We start from the raw sequence: 24565 nt of genomic DNA, 5'->3' as shown, positions 1-24565 counted from the left end.
GTAGCAAGTAGTCCAACTTACCTCATCTTCTTGTCCTCAAGTGGATTTGCCACATAATAACTGCAACAGTTAATTACAACCTATGAAATGGGAGATTATATATACATTGTAAGTAATAGCAGCTGCCTTGGATAGCAAAATTACAACAGAGCAAAATCCAAGTTGACTATTAAATAAATCAGTTAAGTTTAAGTACTTTGGAAAGGCAGGGTCTTGGTGGTATTAGCTTGCAACATATTGTCCAGGGTGGCTATTATTTGACACACAATTCCACTTTTCAAGCTAGTTTTATGATTATTGCAAGTTTCATAACTAGGTTTTTGCTGGATTTGCCACTCATTATTGCAAGAATATAAAATGCAACCTGAAAAAAAAGATGTTTTGACTATAATTGCTATATTTTCGTTGAAAAAGGTATTAAAATAGACACCCCAAAATCCCACATGTAAAAGGAAATTCTTATATCTTGATTTCTAATGTAAGCAAGTATTGCAGAGCTCCATATCTTCCAATTGGACAAAGGTAAAGAGTTTGATCCTTACAATATGCAATTTTTAAAGGCAAACTGATTTTAAAAAGGCTTCTTCATATTCAGAGACATGACCACTTAATAAATACACTACAAAAACTAGCAGCAAGGTTTGTCTTGAATCTTGCAAATTGCCTGCACCTTTCACGACAGATGACTGGTGTGGCCGGAAAACCGAGCAAATCCAATAATAATGAAATTTAACACTGGCATGCAGAGATAACCAAATTAGTCAGTTAAAATACCAACTGAGACCTCTGAAAATGTTTAGTTACATTCTGTATCATCTTTCTTTGTGGTATCTACAGATGTTAATGGTTTACCGTTTCATCCTAATACAATGATAATTCTGTATAACAATGATAAAACCATCAGTTTTTGTCACCATCATACCACTGAAATTGAAAGCAACTTTTACATGCCTCCCATGCACAGACCAAAACTGAACTTTATAAAGTAATACAGCTTTTAAGTGAGGTATAATTGGACTTAAGTATTCAGAAATGCCATTACTAGTTTTCAGATGATAATTGTATTTACAGAATGCCAATTTTTAATTACCATACAAAATTCCAATTCTTACTTGCACATTTCTCTTTATTTTAGCAAAATTAAATAAACAGATTAAGATGGAAAGAAGAAATCTGAAAACTTATTTAAAAAGTGAAGGCTATTAAATACTTATAGTTTGCAGCGAATGGATACTGGTCAGTAGTAGTTCACTTGCTTGCTGATATCACTAAACACCAAAATATAACCTTGACTAGGTACCATGTGGTAAAGGTAGAAACCATGTCACTAAAATCATTGTGAACCAACTTCATCAAGGTCAGCAGGCCCATTGTGTGACCACTGACTATTACTATTACTTCTGCAAAACTCTTGAACATTTTACTCCATACCTATGAAGTAGAGAAATAAATACAAGCTTCAGATCAGTATCTCAACGTTTCCTCTCAGTGACTATGTTAACTAGTCTAACTGCTCACCCGAGATCTTAGAACTATACATGTTTACAAGCAGAGAAACTATACTACAAAGCTTAATTAATATGACATACACCAATATCAAGGATACTCAGCAGTGTTGAATCACATGTAAAGCAAATCACTGGGTTAGTTAGGGAGTGAAAAACAGTGTGGTTTTATCACCACTACAGGACAAACCATTGTGTGTGGGTCATGGAACTGTCAGTGCCATCATTGTCCAAATTAAATCAACACAATGCCATGGTATGAGCAGTTGTCATCCAAAAGTTAAGAAATTAACATTAGCAGTGAAAACAGAATTGATGGTAATTCCCATAGATTCAGGAAGGAAAGAAGTCTCTCTGAAAATATCCATGGGAATTATGAACGTTGTCAAGCAAGGAATTTTAAATAGGCATTTTCAGTTAAGTCTGTGTGAAAACTCCCCCACCTTATACATGTCTTAAACCATTTGATAACTGCATTGCTTCCTTTGTAATCCATTTTCTTTTACTTTTTCCTTTATGGTCCACTTTACATTAGTTTAAAATTTCAATTATTTCCACATAAGTGAATGAGTATATCTGTTTCAAAATATGCTTAGGGGTTACTTTAAGTCTGTTGCTTTCTTGTGCTGATTTGAGTACTATAGTATCCAGGAACTCAACACTTTCTTTGTATGTTATAGCTTGAAGTTTAATGGTAGGTCAATGATTTTGAGGATACTGATAAATTCTTCTAATTCTGTTTGAGGGAATCCAAATACTAAAAGATATTTACATGACATATGGGGTAACCCAAAGGGCTGAGGACACTACTGAAGTACACTGTCTTCTGATTTGCTATGTATATCTTGTATAAACTGGGGGGAATTTCTTACCCATACCTGGACCTTGATTTAAGATATATAATAAATTTTAAAGTTAATGATAGTAACCAAATTATAGCATCATCTGGTCTTCCAGGTTGAGGAAATTGATCAAATATTTCAGACATCCAGTCTATTTCTATAGTTCACAAGACCACAAAAGAATGCTACATCACAGGAAAAGGCCATTTAGCTCAACGTGTCTGAATAGCTCTTCATTTGAGCATTATTGCGTACAGCCAAATCTCCTGTTTTCCCTTGCATATCTTTGCACATTATTTCTATCCAAGTAACCATCCAATACCCTTTTCAATGCTTCAAAATAACAAATTGATAATTAATATTCCTGCTTACAATGTATTCAGGAAAGATTGGAAAAACACGTCTTACATTTACCTAACACTTTTCATGATTAGTGGATGTCTCTAAATGCTGTCACAGACAATTAAGTAAGTTTTGAACTGCAGTGACTGTTGTCATGTGCAAGATACAGCAGCCAATTTTACAGTGCATCATTCTCTTAGAACTGTGGAAAGAGTTTGGCATTGATCATCATGTCAAATTAGTTTAAAACAGTTCTGCATGGGGCGTTTTTGTGGTGCAGTGAATTGTATCCCTTTTTCGGAGTCAGAAGCTCTGGTTCAAGTTCCATTTCAGGACAGGATGACCAAGGAACATGAATTCATAATGTGACCTAACAGGATGACTATCAACAAGCAAACCCTTCCAAAGTAGCGCAACAGCAGACAGTAATAATGGGAGCAATTCTCGGTCAACCATGTGATAAAAAGAAAATCGAAACCACGATCATCACTATTTATAGCTCTAGACTGGAACATGCATGCACATATCAATGCTGCTACATAATGTGGAGTCCTTGAGGTCAAGTTGGATCAGGATCATGATAACAGTGTAAGGTCTGACTCCCATTCTGTCTAGCCTAGAAGTAAAAATTGAAAAAAGACAATCTCTTCTTCATAAGCCTTCATGGGACTTGGGCATTACTGCCTAGGTTAGCATCAACCATACCGGTGAGAGTCTTGAGTCACACGTTGGCAGGACAAGGACTTCAATGAGCCAGATAGATTTTTTTTTACAATAAATCGATAGTGGTTACACAAGCGCCATTAGATCAGCTTTATACTGAATTCAAATTTTACCACCCACCATGGTGGCATTTAAGCCACCTTCCTAGAATATTAGTCTATAGTTCTGGATTACCAACCCATTGACATTACTACTGTCTCCCCTGGTCGGACTCATCTTGTGTATCACTAAATGGAGCTCCAATATGATTGATACACTAATTTTCAAGTATGATTACTTAATTAATTGAATTTCCTTCTGGAAGAGGATTACATGCAGACTTTCAGAGTGAACTGTAAGATTATGGCACTGGGTGGGGAGAAGGATGATGAGAGGGAGTTACTTACTCCTATGAAGTGACCTATGTGTTTGATGTAACTACATTTCTATGCCAAGAGATTCCACCCAGTCTGTCACTAAAATGACAGATGACCATGTGAAAAGGAGCATTAGCTTGGTAAAAGAATCACAGAAATGAGAGTATGTGAATCAAATAAATCATTAGCTAATGGTTAGCTCGGTGCTGCAGAATTAGGTTGTGCGTGTTCATTTTGTTGCAGAGTTGGATGATTTGAAGTCAATATTCTATTAAAATGAGTGCTGGCAAATATATTAGAAGTACTGAGGGGAAAAATCGTAACATTGGCAAAAAAAACTGAAGAATGTGAGACAGTGCAAGTTGCTTGCAGTTAATTCTTAAAAGAGGGTTCCTGATGCAAGACTCATACCAAGTTACCTTGTGCAAAGTTGTTTGAATTTTCATTTTGGAAACACAGTTTGGGAGATGTATTTATAATAAATTAACAAAAACATCTTTTTACACAAGTTAAAAATATTAGACACAAATGGGTATTTGCACTACATTATCCAAGGAAGTTAAACGCTAGCGCAACCACATTGGAATGTTGTACACAGATCTGGACGCCCCATTACAGGAGGGATGTGGAAGGATAAGAAAAGGTGCAGAGGAGATTTACCAGGATGTTGCCTGGTCTGACGGGAAGGCCTTAGGAGGAATGGCTGAGAGACTTGTGCCTGTTCTCATTGGAGAGGAGAAGGCTAAAAGGGGATTTGATGGATACAAGATGATCAGAGGATTAGACAGGGGAGACAGTGAAAGTCTTTTTCCTAGGATGATGTCATCAGCTTGTACGAAGAGGCATAACTGCAAATTGAGGAATGACAGATTTAAGACAGATGTCAGAGGAAGGTTCTTTACTCAGAGTGGTAAAGGCGTGAAATCCTTGGATAAGCACATGGATGATGATGGGATAGTGTAGGGGATGGGCTTAGATTAGTTCACAGGTTGGCACAACATCGAGGGCCGAAGGGCTTGTTAGATACTGTATTGTTCCATGTTTCTTTTAAAAACTTATAGAACATCAGGTTAAAGTCCAACAAGTTTATTTGGCAGCACTAGCTTTCGGAGTGCTATGCCTTCATCAGGGCAACCACCTAGTCGTCCCATTTCCCCACTCACTTGAAGCAAAACGCTCAGAGACACACTATAATTTTACTTCCTTTATCTTTATTCCAGGCCCTGGAGGGGAAGCGAGACCTGGCAGTGAGCGCGAGACGGAGGGAGCAGGCGCGAGAGAGAGCGCCCATGTGCACAGAGACCATGAGATCTTGGCCTTCTCTGTAAGAGCAGTTTCTCAATGAACTATATAGCCATTTTACAGGGAGGAGCATTCAAATAAGGCAACATACATATTGACTGGGTGACCATTACAATCAGAGAGTGTCAATAGTAAAGATTAAGCCACCTGCTGTTACACAATGACTAACTGACCTCACTATGAATATTTTTCACCTTGTTAACTGACGTTGCATACTGAATACTAACTGAATACTACCTCATCTTGTTACATGGCCCTATATAATGAATGCTTTTCTACCTTGTTAACCCATTACCCTGGCCTCCAGCACCCCATTGTTAACTAAATTCTTATCTGATCGGAGTCATGCTCAGCTGAACCCGTTGTTTCACAAAACTCAGAACTTAACTCTTTCCCTACCTGTTCATACCAGATACACATTCGCAACCTGACGAAGGAGCAGCGTTCTAAAAGCAAGTGGGCAATAAACCTGTTGGACATTAACCTGGTGGTGTGTGGCTTTTAACTTTCTCCACCCCAGTCCAACACTGGCACCTCCAAATCACATTATCCAAGGAAGGTGACCCTTAAAAAATTCAACACAAATAATGTTACTACATGATGAATAAAGGAGTTAAAGGACTATAAAAAGTAGCCCACAAAAATCAAACTAGCCCTCAGAACGTTGACACAAAAGATGTAATAAAAATGACAAAGAACAATAAGTAGCATATTACAAATAATCTGCAAGAAACTTCCCAAAGTCTTCGAGGAGAAAGTGAGGACTGCAGATGCTGGAGATCAGAGCTGAAAATGTGTTGCTGGAAAAGCGCAGCAGGTCAGGCAGCATCCAAAGAGCAGGAGAATCGACGTTTCGGGCATGAGCCCGTTTTCAGGAATGGCAGCATCCGAAGAGCAGGAGAATCAACGTTTCAGTCATGACCCTGAAGAAGGGCTCATGCCTGAAACGTCGATTCTCCTGTTCTTTGGATGCTGCCTGGCCTGCTGCGCTTTTCCAGCAACACATTTTCAGCAAACTTCCCAAAGTACCAATTTCAAATGCAAAGGAGACAGCAGCAACTTGAGGGGCTGTGAACCTACATAATGGGCAGTAAATGTGAGAAAAATAATTGAGGCACAAGTCAAACTGATCATTAGACTCAAAGATCAAATTTTTAAAATTTACAAATTTAAGTTCTTCAGAAGTAGAGGCAACTATAAATTGCTAACATGCTAATACAAACTCCAGTTTTGCCACATGCATTAATTTCAATAATACAGGTAAATGTACTTCATTAAAATTTCTACCAACATTGAGGTAAAATTATTCTCCACTATGGTTAGGAACCTTAGTTTTATCCAATTTATCCAACAACATATCTTGATCTTAATTTGTATTTTATTCAACTGCTGCAAATGGTGCTTTGACTCAAAAGGGATTACTAACATGCAAACTCATGACAAAATGTAACAGATTCCCATCCTACCCCTTCGTTGTTTGCTACCAAGAATACAACAGATGCTGCTTGCCTTTTGCCATGACATGCCCTGTTGGAGCTACTTGTTTGATTTACTTTCTTTTAGCAGTCATTCCAGTTAGTCAAACCAAACAAGCCTTACCATACAAATGTTGTTGGGTTTTCCATGATGTGATGCTGTCCACCATGTTAAAAGCATTTTAGCAAATGGTTAGGATTAGACAAGGTAGATGCAGGATGACAGGAGAGCCCAGAACCATGGGTCATAAACCAAGGATGTGGGGTAAACCATTTAGGACGAGATTAGAGAAATCTCTTCATCCAGAGCATAGTGAGCCAATGGAATTCGCTACCACAGAATGCAATGGAGGTCAAAACATTGTATGATTTCAAGGAGCTAGATGTAGCAATTGGGACTAAAAGGTATCAAAAGATTGAGGGGAAAGCTGGAACACACTCAGCTGGATGACGATTCATGATCCTAATGAATGACCAAATGGCCTACACTTGCTTCTATGTTACTGTGTAAATAAACAAACAATGACAAGTAAGAAAACAAAACAGAACAAGAAACAAAAAAAAACTGCACACTTTTTTTGAGCTATATCATTTTGAATTTTTTGGTCATAATTTAGAAACACTTTTTGTTTAAAAAATTATTGTAAATAAAGCTGTCAATGTGTTCAAAGTTGATTACACTCAAAAGAACAACACAAACTATGTTACATGTCAGAACCAGTAATAGTCTTATTAGAATTAAGAAAGAATATCCACTCATAACTTGAATAATCTAATAGTTACAAACCTCAGAAAGGTTATGATTGTTGCCAAAGTAAAATTCTTTGTTGAACTAACAACTGAAATTAGATTCTTTTTTAATAAATGTCCATACATTTTTCGGAATAATATTTTAATTAATCTGTTTAACTCAGCTTGCTTAATATGGGGCACAGGACAGGACAGTGTTGGGGACGGTGGAGGGTGGGGGTGGAGAGAGAAGAGGTGAGAGGAGGGGGAAAAGAAAAGACATAGCAAGGGTAAGACCAGGCCCGAGATAGGAAGACAGATTAAGGTTAACACAGGTTAAGTTTTTTAGAAACTCAAGTGTTACATCACATCTGCCGCACATAAATTTTCTTTACGTCTGCAGTTATCTTGTCTCTGTAGCAGGCCACAGATATTTTGGGAATTCAATGCTAAAAATTCCCCAGAGAATTTACCCATACAGAGACTGCCTTCCTTAGCATTTGTTGAGAAAGCTGAAAAAAGCTCATTGTCTTATTTAGCAAAGCACCAAAATTGCTTGGTCGAGATTATATTTTAAGGTTTGCATTAGTTTTCTTCCTTCGCTGTAACATACCTGTAATGTTTGTGTGTACACATTTGCCAAGCATTATACTTCAATTTGGGGTTAAATCTTAAACGCTCACAATTGAACTACACAAGTAGTTTCACTCCCGAAGGTGCTCAAATTCATCAAGGTGTAAGGCAAGACAAATTGTGTGAGGGTAAAGCACCAACTACAATCAGCCTGCTCACAAGTTACCAGGATCAGTTGCTTAAACCATTGTCGCCACAGAGTGCAAACATACTGAAAAAGAATGAAAGGTCCTAGAAATCTATCAATTCAGTGAGTCAGCAGCTATAACGTTTAACAATGGACAGACGAATAGAAAATATACAAGCACTAATAAGTATATGTTTTATAGCAGAGCACTTCCTTCAAACTAAGCAGGCCTTTCATTTCATATACTTAAGCTGCCTCGTAAGTTTCAAAATTCAACACAACACCAGCGACACTCGGTGCATTCTTTTGGTGAGGCAATGATTTTTCTATTTAAAACCTGTTTAAAAAATAAATAGGCAAGCATATTTTGATTTCAGATCCAATCATGAGGGTAAAATGCAAGTGTAGTTCTGTGTTAGGATCAAAACTTAAGTAAAAAACATGATTTGAGGATCCAATGGGGAAGCAACAAATGAGAAGTTGCAGACCACCAATCTGAAGTTTTAAGTCAGGATTTTCACTGCAGTTTGTTGAATCTACAGTTTGCTGTAAAAAACAAACAACAAATGACACTGACATTTAATTTCTGCCCCTTATATGAACAGGAGTAGGAGGTAATCCAGCCCTTTGAGCCTGCTCTGCCATTCAATATGCTCACGTGATCTCATTTCAGCCTCAACACCACTTTCTTATCTTCCCGCCTTCCCCTTCAATTACTCTAAAAATTACTTAAATCCTGTCTCTCTCCTCAAATTTATTCTGTGTCCCACTGCCCTCACTTTGGGTTACTGAATTCCACAGATTCATGGCCCTTTGACAGAAGTACTTCCCTATCCTATTTTAAATCTGCTACTTCTTATCCTAAAATAATTCTAGATTGTGCCACTAGGGAGTACATCCTCTCTACATTGACTTTAATCGATCTCCTTCAACATTTTATATATAGTACCTCTGTTAGATATCCTCATTAATCTAAATTCTAGAGAGTTTGGCCTAACGTGCTCCATTTCTCTTCACAAGACAAACCCTCATCTCTCTGCTTCTCTTAATTCTTCTAGTTATTTCGTTATTTTCAAGTCATTCTAATAATCTTTTCCTCAGTAGCTCTTAATACCAAGTAATGCATGCATAAGTTTTAGGAGAAAAAGCTAAAAAGGTGGCTAAGCTGGTAGATATGTGTAAGAACTAATATATTTTGATGTTCTAGAAATGCTGGGTTTACAGGAAAGTGCAGCAGTTCCCATGCTGAAGATGGAGCAGTAAAGGGTGAACAGACTGAGAGACATATTTGGAGATATTATAAGTCACTGTGAACTATTTTGCTGCATTCACGAGCAATTAAAAATACCTAAATGCACAATCACCCTAAACAAGCAGGTGCTAGTGTTTGAAAAATGACAGCAGAAATTCTAGTAATGTCAAAAATAGCACCAGCAGCACACTGCCCAAACATTTATTTAGCATTGGCTTATCACAAGGCAGCAGCATTATACCTCAGAGCTGGAAGGTGTCAGAGCAAACTTTACTGCAATCACTGAGCTAGGTTGCAATTATATTTTCAGGTGAGAGATCTTTTGGATGAGATATTAAGAGAGGCCTTTCCCATGGTTCAGATGGACCTGAATGACTGACTTTTTGTTTTAAAAAGTATTTTCCAGGTAATCTAGCCAACATTCATGCTTGAGTAATATGCAATGAAGCAACTATAGTTTGTCTGCTTGTCACTACCACTTCTCTGCTAGGACTGCCCACCATCTTGATGATAGTCTGCTCTCCAACATTATTTGTTTCTTATCTTTTCACCTCCATTCCAATCAGTTTTGAGTTTGCCTTTGATTAAAATGTTCAGAGATCATTTTCATAATCACTGGACCTGTCAGCAACTAATTCCATACGTTTTAACTCATGCTCCCTGTTTCAGATCCATTCATGATCAGATAACTTAGTGGTACTCAGTCAAACCAGTTACTCTCACCACATCTTCAACTGCTTTGACATTTAATCTCACCACATGCTGAATTCATTTTCTGGACTTCTTTACAGTAGCACTGACAACTTTCTGACTAACAATCATAAGAACTGTAATATTAACCCTACTCTTCTCCCTCTATAAATGCAGTCTGATTGAATTACATCAGTTTTTATTCATGAGATAAACACTGCACGACGCCTGATTCCATATGGCTCCTAAAATTAAAGAACACCCATCATTTGTCATATACAAAGGCATTAAAAATTTGTTTATTAATTAAAAAGAGTCAAACTGCACTGTGACCTCTATTTGATTCTGATCTGTAGCAGTTTGGATCAATATGATTTTAAGAATGTAGGATAATTAGTTTAAACAGAAATTTGACCATACTTTAGCAAAATACATTATACCACAAAACACAGAACCTGTTGTGGTTCTGTTCGCCGAGCTGGGGATTTGTGTTGCAGACATTTCGCACCCTGTCTAGGTGACATCCACAGTGCTTGGGAGCCTCCTGTGAAGCGCTTCTGTGATCTTTCCTCCGGCATTTGTAGTGGTTTGAATCTGCCGCTTCTAGTCGTCAGTTCCAGCTGTCCACTGCAGTGGTCGGTATGCTTATTGATTGAATCTGTGGATGAGTGCCATGCCTCTAGGAATTCCCTGGCTGTTCTCTGTTTGGCTTGTCCTGTAATAGTCGTGTTGTCCCGGTCGAATTCATGTTGTTTGTCATCTGCATGTGTGGCTACTAAGGATAGCTGGTCGTGAACACCAACTAGCCACAAAACGACACGACCAGCTATCCTTAGTAGCCACACATGCAGATGACAAACAACATGAATTCGACCGGGACAACACGACTATTATAGGACAAGCCAAACAGAGAACAGCCAGGGAATTCCTAGAGGCATGGCACTCATCCACAGATTCAATTAATAAGCACATCGACCTGGACCCAATATACCGGCCACTGCAACGGACAGCTGGAACTGACAACCGGAAGTGGCAGATTCAAACCACTACAAATGCCGGAGGAAAGATCACTGAAGCGCTTCACAGGAGGCTCCCAAGCACTGAGGGTGTCACCTAGACAGGGGACGAAATGTCTGCAACAAAAACTCCCAGCTCGGCGAACAGAACCACAACAACGAGCACCCGAACTACAAATCTTCTCCCAAACTTTGAAAACACAGAACCTTTTTAAACACATAAGGGTGTTTGAGCATGAACAAAACTTTGGATGACAGAGTAGGATGCTTGTTTATTTTCTTTTAATTGCATCTTTTGATTGTATATATCATTGTGATCTAGAAGGTAGACCAACATATCTGGACCCATCTCTAACCAATTTGCAAATATGATCTAAACTTTGTGATGTTTTTACATTAGGATTGCACAACAAAGGTATACTGCTACTTTTACTTGTAACAGAGCTAATATTTCCAAGCGTCCATTGTATTAATTCAGTGCATCTCCGTACAATGCATATTTTGAATGTGTCCAAACAAAACAACCTGGATCTATTTTATAGGCATCAAAAGTGTTTCCATATTTTCCACTGAAGGATAAAAAGCATTCACAACAATAAATACAGCTTCCACAACTGGGTCATGTAACATAAAAATGTAAAGCTCGTTATGCAACTATCTTTACTGAGTCTGTCGGCCTTTGTTACTCGCCGGTGAAATCTACTCAGCCTTTATAGTGCTATTAAAATCTCCTTTCGACTGTCTTTACTCCAAACAGAATGGTCCAAACTTGACTAAGTGAAGTGTTGATTTTTAATATTGATAGATATGAAAAGGTTCTTTTCGTCAAATTGTTCTCTTAACTCAGCTTTCAGTCTAATTTATTTAATTAGATTTACTGCTTCTGCCAATTCTAATATTTTAGTAATGCCGTCCTCACTAATTCTATAGTCAACTTAATCTTTTCAATAATTTTTATTTCACCAAACTAATCTTCCTCTTCTTCATCCACTTCCTGTGTCTCTACACAAACTATTCTCCCAAATGTTCTCTCCATTCTCCTCTACAGCTCCCCTTCTATGTCCTAAGGCCTTCTGTCATTTGTTACAACAGTGTAGTCGCTTCTTTTAAGCCTCAAACTCATTTGAGATCCTCGAAGAACTTTTTCTGCCCTAATGCCAATAAGCCTCTTTCCACATTCCACATGCCTACCCAACAAACTTTTACCAATGTCCAAACTTCCTCCCACCTAACTAACCATTCCCCCCTCAGTTGAATCTTTCTTCTCCAACCAAACCTTCAAATTTGGTCCAATTGCCTGGCCCCACTACTCCCTCAGCAGTTTAGAACATATAAACTGCTGTACTTTATGTGGAAAATTTAAATGCCATTCATTTCCAGTTTGCATAAATTAAAAGTAACAAAATTTGACTACAAACAGTAAAAGTACCAGAATATAACAAATAAAAATTGATTTTAGTAATTACAAAAGAGTACTTTTGTTTGCATGATCAAGACCTCTATGTAGAGTCAACTTAACAAGACTGCTAGACATCTAACATAAGACAGCACATCTGGTGCATATTTCTTGTCCATCATAAATTGTTACACAGCAATGGCAAACCATCTGATAGAGGAAGTAGAGTGCCTTCAAATAGCTCAACTTAAACTCTCATGCACCAAATCAGATTTCTTTTCTGTTATAACACATTTAAAAGGCCAATCTAACCTGCGGCAAACTCCAGGTGTTACTTCAAGAATTAAGTACAGAAATAACTTCACATAACATGATAGAAACACTAATTGAGTGGAGCAGTATAGCACCCAGTTTAATTTAAGTCATGAGAGAAATAATGTGAAGAGAATAAAAAGATTAAAATTTCAAACTTCAAAATACAGGCCTTGATCTCTTCATAAATTGCAAGTGGATCTAAATTGCCAGGAACCTACACAAATATTCTATATTAATTGACATTTGTGAAGCACTCTATTACCACAGTTAATTAAACTTAGAGAACTGACCGTTGGAATGTCAGTTTCTTGCACAGTAATTTAGTATCAGATGATTAGTCATGTACAAGCACTGATTTAACTGTATGTAAATACTTAGATATGGACTTCTAAAACTGATTTATAGATCTAACAATTTAATATTTTACCAAATTCCTACTTACACATTGCCACTCAAATCAAGTTATTGTACATTTCTAATAAGTCAGTCATTTTCACAAATAATCCTATCACAGAAACATAGAAAATAGGAGTAGGCACTTTATTAGAGTATTAAATTGCCCGTAGTGTTAGGTAAGGGGTATATGTAGGGGTATGGATGGGTTGCGCTTCGGCGGGTCGGTGTGGACTTGTTGGGCCGAAGGGCCTGTTTCCACACTGTAAGTAATCTAATCTAAATTATATGGTCTGTCATGAAATATGATCATGCTCTATCAACTCAGTAACTGCTCTCACCTTCACCCTATTCCAATGTGACCTCTTTAGCCTACAGAACTCGTATTTGAAAACGTTTTGTCCTCAAATGCTTTCTGTGGCAGAGAATTTCACAGGCCCCACTCTGTGTGAAGAAATTTCACCTCCTCAGTCTTAAATAGGGAGAGGCTGAATAGGCTGAGGCTGAGGGGGGACCTTATAGAGATTTGTAAAATCACGAGGGGGATGGATAGGGTAAATAGACAAGGTCTTCCCTGCGAGGTGAAGGAGTCCATATCTACACGGGGAAAGGGGGAGGGGGGGAAGAACAAGATTTAAAAGGGGCGAAGGGGCAACTTTTTCATGCAGAGAATGGTGCGTACATGGAATGAGCTCCCAGAGGAAGTGGTTGAAGCTGGTACAATAATAACTTTTAAAAGCACCTGAATGGGTATATGAATAGGAAGGGTTTAGAGGGATATGGGCCAAGTGCTGGCAAATGGGACTGGATTAATTTAGGATCCCTGACCAGCATGGAGGAGTTGGACTGAAGGGTCTGTTTCCGTGCTGTACATCTCTATGACTAAGTAGCCTACTTTATTACCTAAACTGTGGCCTCCTGATTCTGGACATCCCGGTCAGCAGGAAAATCCTGTGTTTATCTAGCCTAGATCTGTTCGAATTTTACAGGTTCCTTGGAGATTCTCCCTTATTCTTCTAAAATCCAGCGAACTTAATCCCAGCCGATCCAGAGTCTCTTCATAAATTGATTCCCACCATTCCAGGAATCAGACTGCTAAATCACTGTTGCATTCCCAACATAGACAGAACATCCTTACTCAAGACTACAACTACCCTCCACACATACTTTTTTCCTCATACCCATCAGCTAGCTGCATGGTGTGATAAGCTTAACATGCAGGGAACCTCAACTTTTCATTACCTGATCCATAATTCTGTCACTGACATTTTTGTACACATTATGTATCCTATAATCATTACGACATACAAACTAACACAATAATTTGAAACTGTCTGCGCAAATCTGATAAAGCTCCATCTTATAATAGGATATAGGAGGAAGGATAGATTACCCAAATAGTTCCTTAAATGAGAATCTCAAATTTTCTGTGTCAAGTGACTTTGAAAACAGATGCAATCAGGACCAAAGCATCAATGTACAAATTTAGCTGAACCTTATCTCTCGGATTTCCCCTACTGAGCCTACCAATGAAAACATAACAACTCATCAGAAGCCAGATTCAAAAACGATAAGTCCTTGAGATTCGGTAAGATTGGTTACAGATGACAATTATTGCTAACAGAAACCAACTGGTACACTAAAGACAACTGGGAGACTAGCTTGCTGTATTTAAAGTTGATCACTTACCAGCTGGAACAGACACATCCATAACATTGAGGGAAGGACTGGTGCAAGTTTAGAGAGGTCATGGCTACAGTTTTTCTAATCTTCCTCAGATGCCAGGGTGATTCTAGTAGACTGGAGATTTGTAAACACTATTTCTTCTACAAACAAGGCTCAGCCATGACACGTCAATCAATTTAACCTGGACGGTGGGGAAGTGACTTAATACAATAATCTTGTGTCGAATTAATAGTCTCTTGGACAAGCGTAGATTATCTAAGGAATGCCAGACTTATTAAGGAGATACCATGTTTAATTTCAATAGTTTTTGACTAGGTAGGAGAAGGTTCGAGGAAGACAATGTAAATTTATTATTACAAAAATGATTGATAAGGCACCAATCTGAGCACCTTACTTTATGAATGGTGTGAACACAGTGCAGCAGTGCAGAAAATATTTAGGAGAATGTTTTCAAGGATGAGGATCATCAGTTACATGAATGGACTGATGTAGCTAGTGTTGTTCTTTTGCGATTTGACAGAAGTACCTGAAATTATATTTATTCTGGATCAAATAGATGGCAAAAAGCTGTTCCCATTGGCAAGAGGGCCAGGAGCCAGAGTACTAATTTAAGATGATTAACAAAAAAAACGAAGAAAAACAATACAGCAAGTGGTTAGGATCTGGAATATACCACCAGATCAGATAGTGGAAGCAGATCCAATCATGACTTCCAAAAGGGAATTGGACACTAACCTAATTGACAAAGGAAAACTACAGGGTTATATGGAAAAGACAGAATAATGGGCCTAGCTAAGTTGTTCTTACAAAAAAAAGGACAACAGAACAAATGGCATTTTCCCATGTAATAACCATTTCACAATTCTAGATGCCTCCACAATGGAATGAACCATGGCTCAGTAGCACTCTTACAACCAAATCAGAAGGTTGTGGCTTATTTGAGAATAAACCTAGCATAACATCTGCCAATGCTTCAAAGTATGGTCAAGCACCAATGTGGATAAGCAGGAGGGTGGAAGAACACAGCAAGCCAGGCAGCATCAGGTGGTGGAGAAGTCAACGTTTCGGGTGTAAGCGCTCTTCAGGTCTGGGGATGGGTGTAAGGGGAGCTGCAGATAAAGGGGGTGGAGCAGGGCAGTGAGGTGGGGTACATGAACACGGGTAGAGGGTACAACCTGGTTGGTCGATGGGAGGAATGAATCAGGTTGGTGGCTAGAAGGCACAGTCGAAGAGAGGAGCTGAAGGGCGAGGGGGGAGGGGAGCTGGGAAGGGGGTCAAGTGATGGGAAGGGAAGTTATTTGAAATTGGAGAACTCAGTGTTGAGTCCTCTGGGCTGTAGGCTCCAAATTGCAGTCTGATTCGTTGCGATAAAGGAGGCCAAGGATAGTCATGTCAGAAAGCGTTTAGTAAGAGGGATTAAAATGGACGGTGACTGGGAGGTCAGGTCAACCCCTGCAGGCCTGGCTGAGATGCTCAGTGAAATGTACCTGTAGTTTGGTCTCCGCGATATAGAGAAGACCACATTGGGACAACTGGACATAGTTAGCTAGATTGGAGGAGAGGCAGATTAATCTCTCTCACCTGGAAGGACTGTTTAGGGCCCTGGATGGAGGTGAGGGGCATGATGTGCCGGCAGGTTTTGCCTCTTTTCCAGTTGCAGGGGAAGGTCCCTGGGGGTTTGGGAGGAGTGGTACAAACTAAGGATTTGTGAAGGTCCTTGCGGAAGGCAGAGAGGTGTGGAGGGGAAGATGTTCGTCATAGTGGGGTCAAGTTGGAGTTCGCAGAAGTGTTTAACGATGATGCGTCAGATGCAGAGACTGTGGGGTGGTAGCTGAAGACAAGGGGGACTCTTGTCTTTATTGCATTTGATAGGATGGGGGTTTAGAGCAGTGGAACAGTGAATGGAAGCGGACCAGAGGAGGGCTGTCTGGATGACAAAAAGAGGGGGAAGCATGTTGTTCAAAACAGGTGGACATCTGGGATGCTTGGGAGTAGAATGTCTCCTCATCTGAGCAGATGCAGTGGAAGCAGAGGAATTGGGAGAACAGGATGAAGTTCTTGCAAGATACTGGATGGGAGGCTGCGTTCAGCCTGAGTGCAGAATGCTGCACCGATGCAGTCACTGATGTAATGGTGGAAGAGTTGGAGCACAGTTCCTGTGCTGGTACTGAAAAGGGACTGTTCAATGTTGCCAAAGAGGGAGGCGTAGCTGGGGCTCATCCTAGTGCCCATGACTACCTCCTGGATTTGGAGGAAATGGGAGGAAAAGTTATTAAGGACGAGGACTAATTTAGCAAGGCAGAGGAGGGTAGTGGTGGAGGGGGCCTGGAGGGATCTGTTGGAGAGGCAGAGGCTGAAGGCCTGAAGACCATCCTTGTGGGGTATGGACATGCATAAGGGCTTCTATAGTGAAGATAAAGCACTGGAGACCAGGGAACTGGAAGATACTGAAGAGGTGGAAGGCACGTTGGTGTTGCGGATTTAAGTGAGAAGTGCTGGACCAAGGGGGAGAGGATGGAGTTGAGATAGGACAAGATGAGTTCAGTGGGGCAGGAGCATGCAGAGATGATGGGTCAGCCAGGGTGGTTGGGCAAATTACATCGATGGCTGCAGCATCCTGCACCCAGGCTGAACTGGAGCAGTTCATTGGTTTCACCCAGCCCTCAAATTCAATTAGTCCAACTTGGTCACCTCCCTCCCCTTTTTGACCTCTCCATCTCCATCTCAATCTCCAGTGAAAGTCTCCAGATGGATGCTTACGTTAAACCCAAAGACTCTCACAACTATCTGCAATCCACCTCTTCCCAACCAGTATCCTGCAAGAACTCTATCCCATTCTCCCATTTTCTCCACCTCCACATCTGCTCGGAGGAGACAGTCCATTCCCAAGCATCCTAGATGTCCACCTATTTTGAACAACATTCTTTTCCTTCCTCTGTCATCCAGACAGCCCTCCACCGCACCGCCTTCATTCCCTGTTCCACTGCTCTCAACCACCTCCTGCCCCACCAAACGCAATAAAGGCAGGGCCTCTCTTGTCTTCAGCTACCACCCCACTAGTCTCCGCATCCAATACATTAGCCTTAAACCTTCTGCCAACTCCAACTAGACCTCACACTCTTCCCCTCTCTGCCTTCCCCATGGACTATTGCCTTCACCAATCCTTAGTTTACGCCACTCTCTCCACCCCCAAACCCTCATGTACCTTCCCTTGCAACCAGAAAAATGCACAACCTGCCGGCACAACACACCCCTCACCTCCATCCAGGGCCCCAAACAGTCATTCCAGGTAAGACAGAGGTTCATCTTCCTTTCCTCCAACCTAGTTTACCGTATCCAGTGCTCCCAATGTGGTCTTCTCTACGTCCGTCTGGAGTCACTGGAGATGGAAATGGAGAGGTCAAAAAAATGAAGGAAGGTGTCCGAGTTGGTCTAATTGAAGTTAAGGGCAGGGTGAAAGTTGTGGGTGAAACCGATGAACTTCTCCAGTTCAGCCTGGGTGCAGGATGCTGCAGCCATCGACGTAATTTGTCCAACCACCCTGGCTGACCCATTATCTCTGCATGCTCCTGCCCCACTGAACTCATCTTGTCCTATCTCAACTCCATCCTCTCCCCCCTTGGTGCAGGCACTTCTCACTGACATCCGCGACACCAACGTGCCTTCCACCTCTTCAGTAACTTCCAGTTCCCTGGCCTCCAGCACTTTATCTTCACTATGGACTTGTAGTCCTTATACATATCCATACCCCACAAGGGTGGTCTCCAGGCCCTCAGCTTCCTCCTTGCCAACAGACCCATCCAGTCCCCCAATACCCACCAATAACCTCCTCTGCCTTGCCAAACTAGTCCTCATCCTTAATAACGTTTCCTTTAACTCATCCCATTTCCTCCAAATCCAGGAGGTGATCATGGACACTAGAAGGGGCCTCAGCTACGCCTCCCTCTTTGCGGAGACGAAACGTAAACTGCAGGTACGTATCGCTGAGCAACTCAGCTGGGTCTGCAGGGGTCGACCTGACCTCCCAGTGACTGCCCACTTTAATGCTCTTTCCCACTCCCTTTTTGACATGACCATCCTTGGCCTCCTCCATTGCGACAATGAATCAGACAATGAGAGGAACAATACCTCGTCTCCTGCTTCGACAACCGACAGCCTACAGCCCTGAGGACTCAACACAGTTCTCCAATTTCAAATAATCTTCCTTCCTATCACCCAAGTCCATTCCCAACTTCCATCCATCTCATCGACTAACCAGATTGTACCCTCTACTTGTGTTCACCTATCCCCACCTCACCACTCTCTTTATCTGCAGCTCCCCTTACATCCACCCCCAGTCCTGAAGAAAGCTTACACCTGTGGTTGACTGCTCTGCCTCCTGATGCTGCCTGGCTTGCTGTGTTCAAGCCTCCTCTTTGACTACCTTGGATTCCAGCATCTGCAGTTTCTTTTGTCTCTAACCAAGCACCAACTTGATCAATTTCAAAGTTGGTCATTACCAAGAGGATACACACTGATTATGCTATTGAAAGATTGTTTTATGAAAAGGATATTTTTTGAAGAAATGACTCCATAGCACAAAGGGTTTGGGCAGACTCTAAAGCGCAGTTTTTAAAAACATTGAGGAAAATGAGATAAGTCTATTAATACTAGCACATTCATTCACTTAGCCAAGAACTGCTGTTAACCCAGTCATGCATGTACTGTATACCTGCTGGGCATTACTCACTGAAAATGAATTTTATTCAGGTCTGTATATCTACTAGACTGAAGGACAGGGCATGACTACTTCAGACTTAGTTATGTAAATTACTGAAGTCTCCTGAACACAGTTAAATTCTAGCAGATGTTCCACAATTTTATACAGAAAAGACATCACAGCCTCATGATTGCACACTTCAGTTTTCAAAGAGAACCCAACAAAAAAGTTATTTGTTATTCAAACTTGTGGTGACTTAAATGGCAGTCATGGCAACACCACACTGATATTATCCAACAGCACAAGGAAAGTAAATTTCATCCACAAATTCAGTTTTCTTTCTGGCTTTTATAAAGGATTAGTTACCTCATACACAGTATAGATCGGATTATAAAAATTGACTGTTTTAATATAAAAATTCAGCCGGAGCTGGGACTGGGGCAGCCGTTTGATATATGGGAGGCTTCCAAAGACAGGTTGAAGATGGTGCAGGATCATCAAGTCCCTTTGAAAACAAGGGATAGGAAAGGCAAAATTTGTGAACCGTAGATGACAGGGAAAATCGTGCGACTAGCCAAGAGTAAAAGGGAAGCATACATTAGGTCCAGACAGCTCAGAACAGAACAGGCTTTGGAGGAATATCAGGAGAGTTTGGAATCTTGAATGAGGAATCAAATCAGCTAAAAGGGGTCATGAAATAACAAGCGAGCAGAATTAAGGAGAATCCCAACGTCTTTTATTCCTATAGAAGAAGCAAGAGGGTAACTAGAGAAAGGGCTGGTCCTCTAAAGGATAAGGAAGGAAGGTTATGTGTTGAACCTGAGAGAATGGGTGAGATTCTGAATGATTACTTTGCATCAGTGTTCACTGAGGAGAGGACATGAAGAATGTTGAGGTTAAAGATAGTTTACTCTGGATCACATTGACATAAGGGGGGAGGATGCGTTGGGTAGGCTAAAAGATATTAAGGTGGACAAATCCCCAGAACCAGGTTGCTGAGGGAGGCGAGACAGGAAATAACTGAAGTGCTGACAGATATCTTTGTAGTATCCTTAAACACAGGCGAAGTGCCAGAGGACTGGAGAGTTGCTAATGTCCCCCTGTGCAAAGGTTGTAGAGATATGCCAGGTAACTACAGACCCATGAGCCTGACTTCAATGGTGGGAAAATTGCTGCAGAATGCATTGAGGAATAGAATCTATATATATTTGGAACATAATGGGCTTATCAATGATAGGCAACATGGTTTTCTGTGGGGGAGATATGCCTTACCAATTTGAAGTTCTTTGAGGAAATGACCAAGTTGATAGATGAAGGAAGGCTGTAGATGTCATTTCAATGGACTTTAGTAATGTGTTTGATAAGGTACCTCATGGTAAACTAATGAAAAAAGTGAAGGCACATGGTGTGCAGGGTGTTCTAGCTAGGTGGATAAAGAACTGGTTGAGCAACAGTAGACAGAGAGTAGTAGCTGAAGGGAGTTTCTCAAAATGGAGAAAGGTGCTAGGGCCACTGTTGTTTGTGACATACATAAATGATCTGGAAGAGGGCACCGGTGGTCTGATCAGTAAGTTTGTTGATGACACGAAGATCGATGGAGCAACAGAAAGCATAGACAGACTGGAGAGTTGGTGGAAAAGTGGCAGATGGAGTTCAATCCAGACAAATGAGGGGTGATGCATTTGGAAGGTCTAATTCTAGAGCGAGCTATATTGTAAAAGGAAGAGCCTTGGGAAAAGTTGTTGAGCAGAGATCTGGGAGTTCAGATCCATTGTACCCTGAAGGTGGCTGCGCAGGTGGATAGAGTGGTCAAGAAGGCATACAGTATGCTTGCCTTCATCGGCTGGGGTATTGAGTATAAGAGCTGGTAGGTCATGTTAAAATTGCACAAGACTTTGGTTTGGCCATATTTAGAATACTGTGTACAGTTCTGGTCACCACATTATCAAAAGGACGTGGATGCTTTGTAGAGGGTGCAGAGAAGGTTTACGAGGATGTTGCCTAGTATGGAAGGTGCTAGCTATGAAGAGAGGTTGAGTAGGTTAGGACTGAGGGGGAACCCGATTCATTGGCTGGTGTACAAGAACACCCAGATCTCTTTGTACTGCCCCTTTACCTAAATTAATTCCATTGAGGTAGTAATCTGCCTTCCTGTTCTTGTCACCAAAGTGGATAACCATACATTTATCCACATTAAACTGCATCTGCCATGCATCTGCCCACTCACCTAACTTGTCCAGGTCACCCTGTAATCTAACATCCTCATCACATTTCACCCTGCCACCCAGCCACGTAACATCAGCAAATTTGCTAATGTTATTGCTGATACCATCTTCTATACCATTAACATATATTGTATAGACAGGGTAGATAGAGATAAGCTTTTTCCCAGGGTGAGGAATTCAATATCAAGAAGTCACAGTTTCAAGGTGAGAGGTGAAAAGTTTAAGGGGGAATACATGCAGAAAGTACTTTACAGAGGGGGTGGTAGGTGCCTGGAACGTGTTGCCAGCAGGAGGTAGGAGAGGCAGGCATGGTGGATTCATTTAATGTGGGTATGTACAGATGCAAGTGTAGGTGGGGAGCTGAGGGATACAGATCCTTAGGAGTTGGGCGATAGGTTTAGACAGTGGATTTGGATCGGCTCAGGCTTGGAGGGCCGATGGGCCTGTTCCTGGGCTGTAAATTTTCTTTGTTCTTCATTAGTATACACAAGTTGTTGTCGTAACAAAATGCCCCAAGATTTTTACATGAGAAATATAAAACAAATTACAATACTGAGCCATTAAGGTGGCATTACATCAGACAATCAAACATTTGGCAAAAGGTCTATTTTAAAGCAGTTCTTAAAAGGAGGAAAACAAGGAAAAGAGATACAAAGAGTATATCCCAGATTTGAGCGCCAAGGCTACTGAAGAAGTGCCTCCAATATCAGAGCAATTAAATTCAGGCATGCTTGAAAGACCAGAATTTGAAGAGAGTGGTAAATGAGACCTGGCATGAGTCAAGACAGTATTTTTTATCTGGTTATAGACGATAGATCAGCCAAAGATTAGTAAAATAGACAAACCTAGAGACAAAGGCGTGAATGAGAACAAAAACTAAATCTCACTGACAGGATTTTTACAAAGTAAACGTAGGAAAGTCGAACCTCTTTCTCGACTTATGTTCCGAGCTGAAGACCCTGCGTAATAAGTGCGCCTAACTGATGGCAACAACTGAATTAAAAAGTAATCTTCACAAAAATCCAAGAAACCTTAAAATGTAGCTAACCCTCCGCAGTTCGAAATGAGTTCACTCACTGCCTGAACATAATGAAACCACATAAAGCAACTTAAACAATTTTAGGCTACTATCCATTTTTGAGATCCACTGATTAAAGCATTGTACACGAAACCATCTTCAGGTCTATAATCAAGATCTCACTGCGCAGAATATTTCTGCCAAATAAATCACCAGTCTAATCATCAGAAATCATGAGGGGGAGCATAAACAACTCTGCAACTACTGAATTAATTTGGAATTCTTTCTCTTCACCCTCTGCCTTAACTGATGAATATTAGGAGTAGAGAACATACTCCCATTACAAAGTAGTGTTCCTCACATATAGTTTGCATACAAACAAACCCAACAATAAACAAGTGGGAAATGCAAACAAGAATATAGCTAAACCACAATCAGCAAACAGGGTACAGCGAAGTTGCACAGGCAGGTGACCATCTGCATTTCACAGCAGTAGTAGTGAAGCCCATTATTTTGTTTTATTTAGGTGGGTGACGTTTTGTTGCACTGACCAGGTCCGTAGAATTTCTTTCCTTTGGTCACATCGAAGACTTTGCCATTGACGGCGAGCAGAAGCCGCGGGTTCTGGAGCCCGTCGTACTCACGCAGCTGCTCCAAGCTGAAATCGCGTTTCTTCATCCTGGGCAATTCAGGCTCCTTGCACTCAGTCTCCGAGCCGCCCCTCCTCCTCCGGTACAGTCTGTACACCCCGAGCAGAGCCAGTAGCAACAGACACACATTGAACACTAACCCGCCGATACCGAAACCGGCCATCCCGGCCGCTTCCTCCTCCTCCAGGGACGGGCCACCTCCCTCGCTGCCGCCACCACCAGCGCCGCCACTATTCCCCTCCACATTGTCCGCCATAGTGCACGCTCGCAACCTCGCCAACAGCGCGTACCCACTCCAGTATAATGACACCCCATTGGCAGTGCCTCCGCCAATCACCCACCGCCCCACGTGTCTGACGGGAATTGTAGTCCTCGAACACTCGGCCGCCGCGCCCAGCTGCACATGCGCTTCATGGCCGTGCGGCTCCGCGATGATGACAGGGGCCGAGCGCAGTGCATGCGCAGATTGTCGGGTGGCCGTGGTGCTTACGTGGCGTCGTCAGGAGTCGGCACGTGGAACTTGGATAATCCATGGGTCCAGAAACTTGACTGGAGTTTGCTGTTAGGAATGTGTCATTCACAATATTTTAGTGGAGTCATATGCAATATACCTATATTGCATATTGCTACGAACATAAAGCAATATAAAATGTTTAGCTGTGGGTTATTAACTATAGAACTTAATTTTTATAACCTTCTTGATCCAGGGAGTTCTGGATTTGTTTCTCTAATCTTTCCTTTTGGAAGGAATATACTCTGATTGAACCTGCACCATTTCCTCAAAGAAAGTACATTGGTCAGTTCCTGCTCTTCTCGCCAACCTTTGGTTGCAGTCTATCTCGCCGAGCCCCATTCTTGCCTATCGAAGTCTGCTCTCTGCCAGTTGATTATCCTCACATTGTGTCCTCATCCCAAAATGTTCCTTCACTATCCATTGATCTACTTGGCCAATCTCATTACGAATAACCAGGTCTCTTACTGCCTCTTTTTTGTTAGCATGGGCACACGCTGGTGTGGGAAATTCTCCTGTTATGAATCTAAGAATGCCTGCTCAATACGATCATCATCCCAGTTTGTATGTGGGCAAATAAAGTCTCCAATTACAACTATTCCATGATGTTTACACTTCGCTAATTTTAGTGCAAATTTGGTCTTCAGCAACTTTTCCACTAGTTAGTTGTTGGTTAATAG

General features: G+C 41.0%; 1 protein-coding gene across 1 annotated transcript in view; it reads right to left on the bottom strand.

The window, feature by feature from the left end:
* The window catches only part of LOC132833398 (membrane-associated progesterone receptor component 2-like), a 47383-nt gene extending 23717 nt beyond the window's left edge, over positions 1-23666 (bottom strand). Inside the window, exon 1 of the mRNA XM_060851634.1 lies at positions 23276-23666. Coding sequence (XP_060707617.1) covers positions 23276-23630 — 355 coding nt within the window. The 5' untranslated portion in view covers positions 23631-23666. The remainder of the gene's footprint in view (positions 1-23275) is intronic.
* Between the last annotated feature and the right edge of the window lie 899 nt (positions 23667-24565).

The sequence above is a fragment of the Hemiscyllium ocellatum genome, chromosome 36 (genome assembly GCF_020745735.1).
Source record: "Hemiscyllium ocellatum isolate sHemOce1 chromosome 36, sHemOce1.pat.X.cur, whole genome shotgun sequence".
NCBI lineage: Eukaryota > Metazoa > Chordata > Chondrichthyes > Orectolobiformes > Hemiscylliidae > Hemiscyllium > Hemiscyllium ocellatum.
This window is presented reverse-complemented; position numbering and strand designations above follow the sequence as displayed.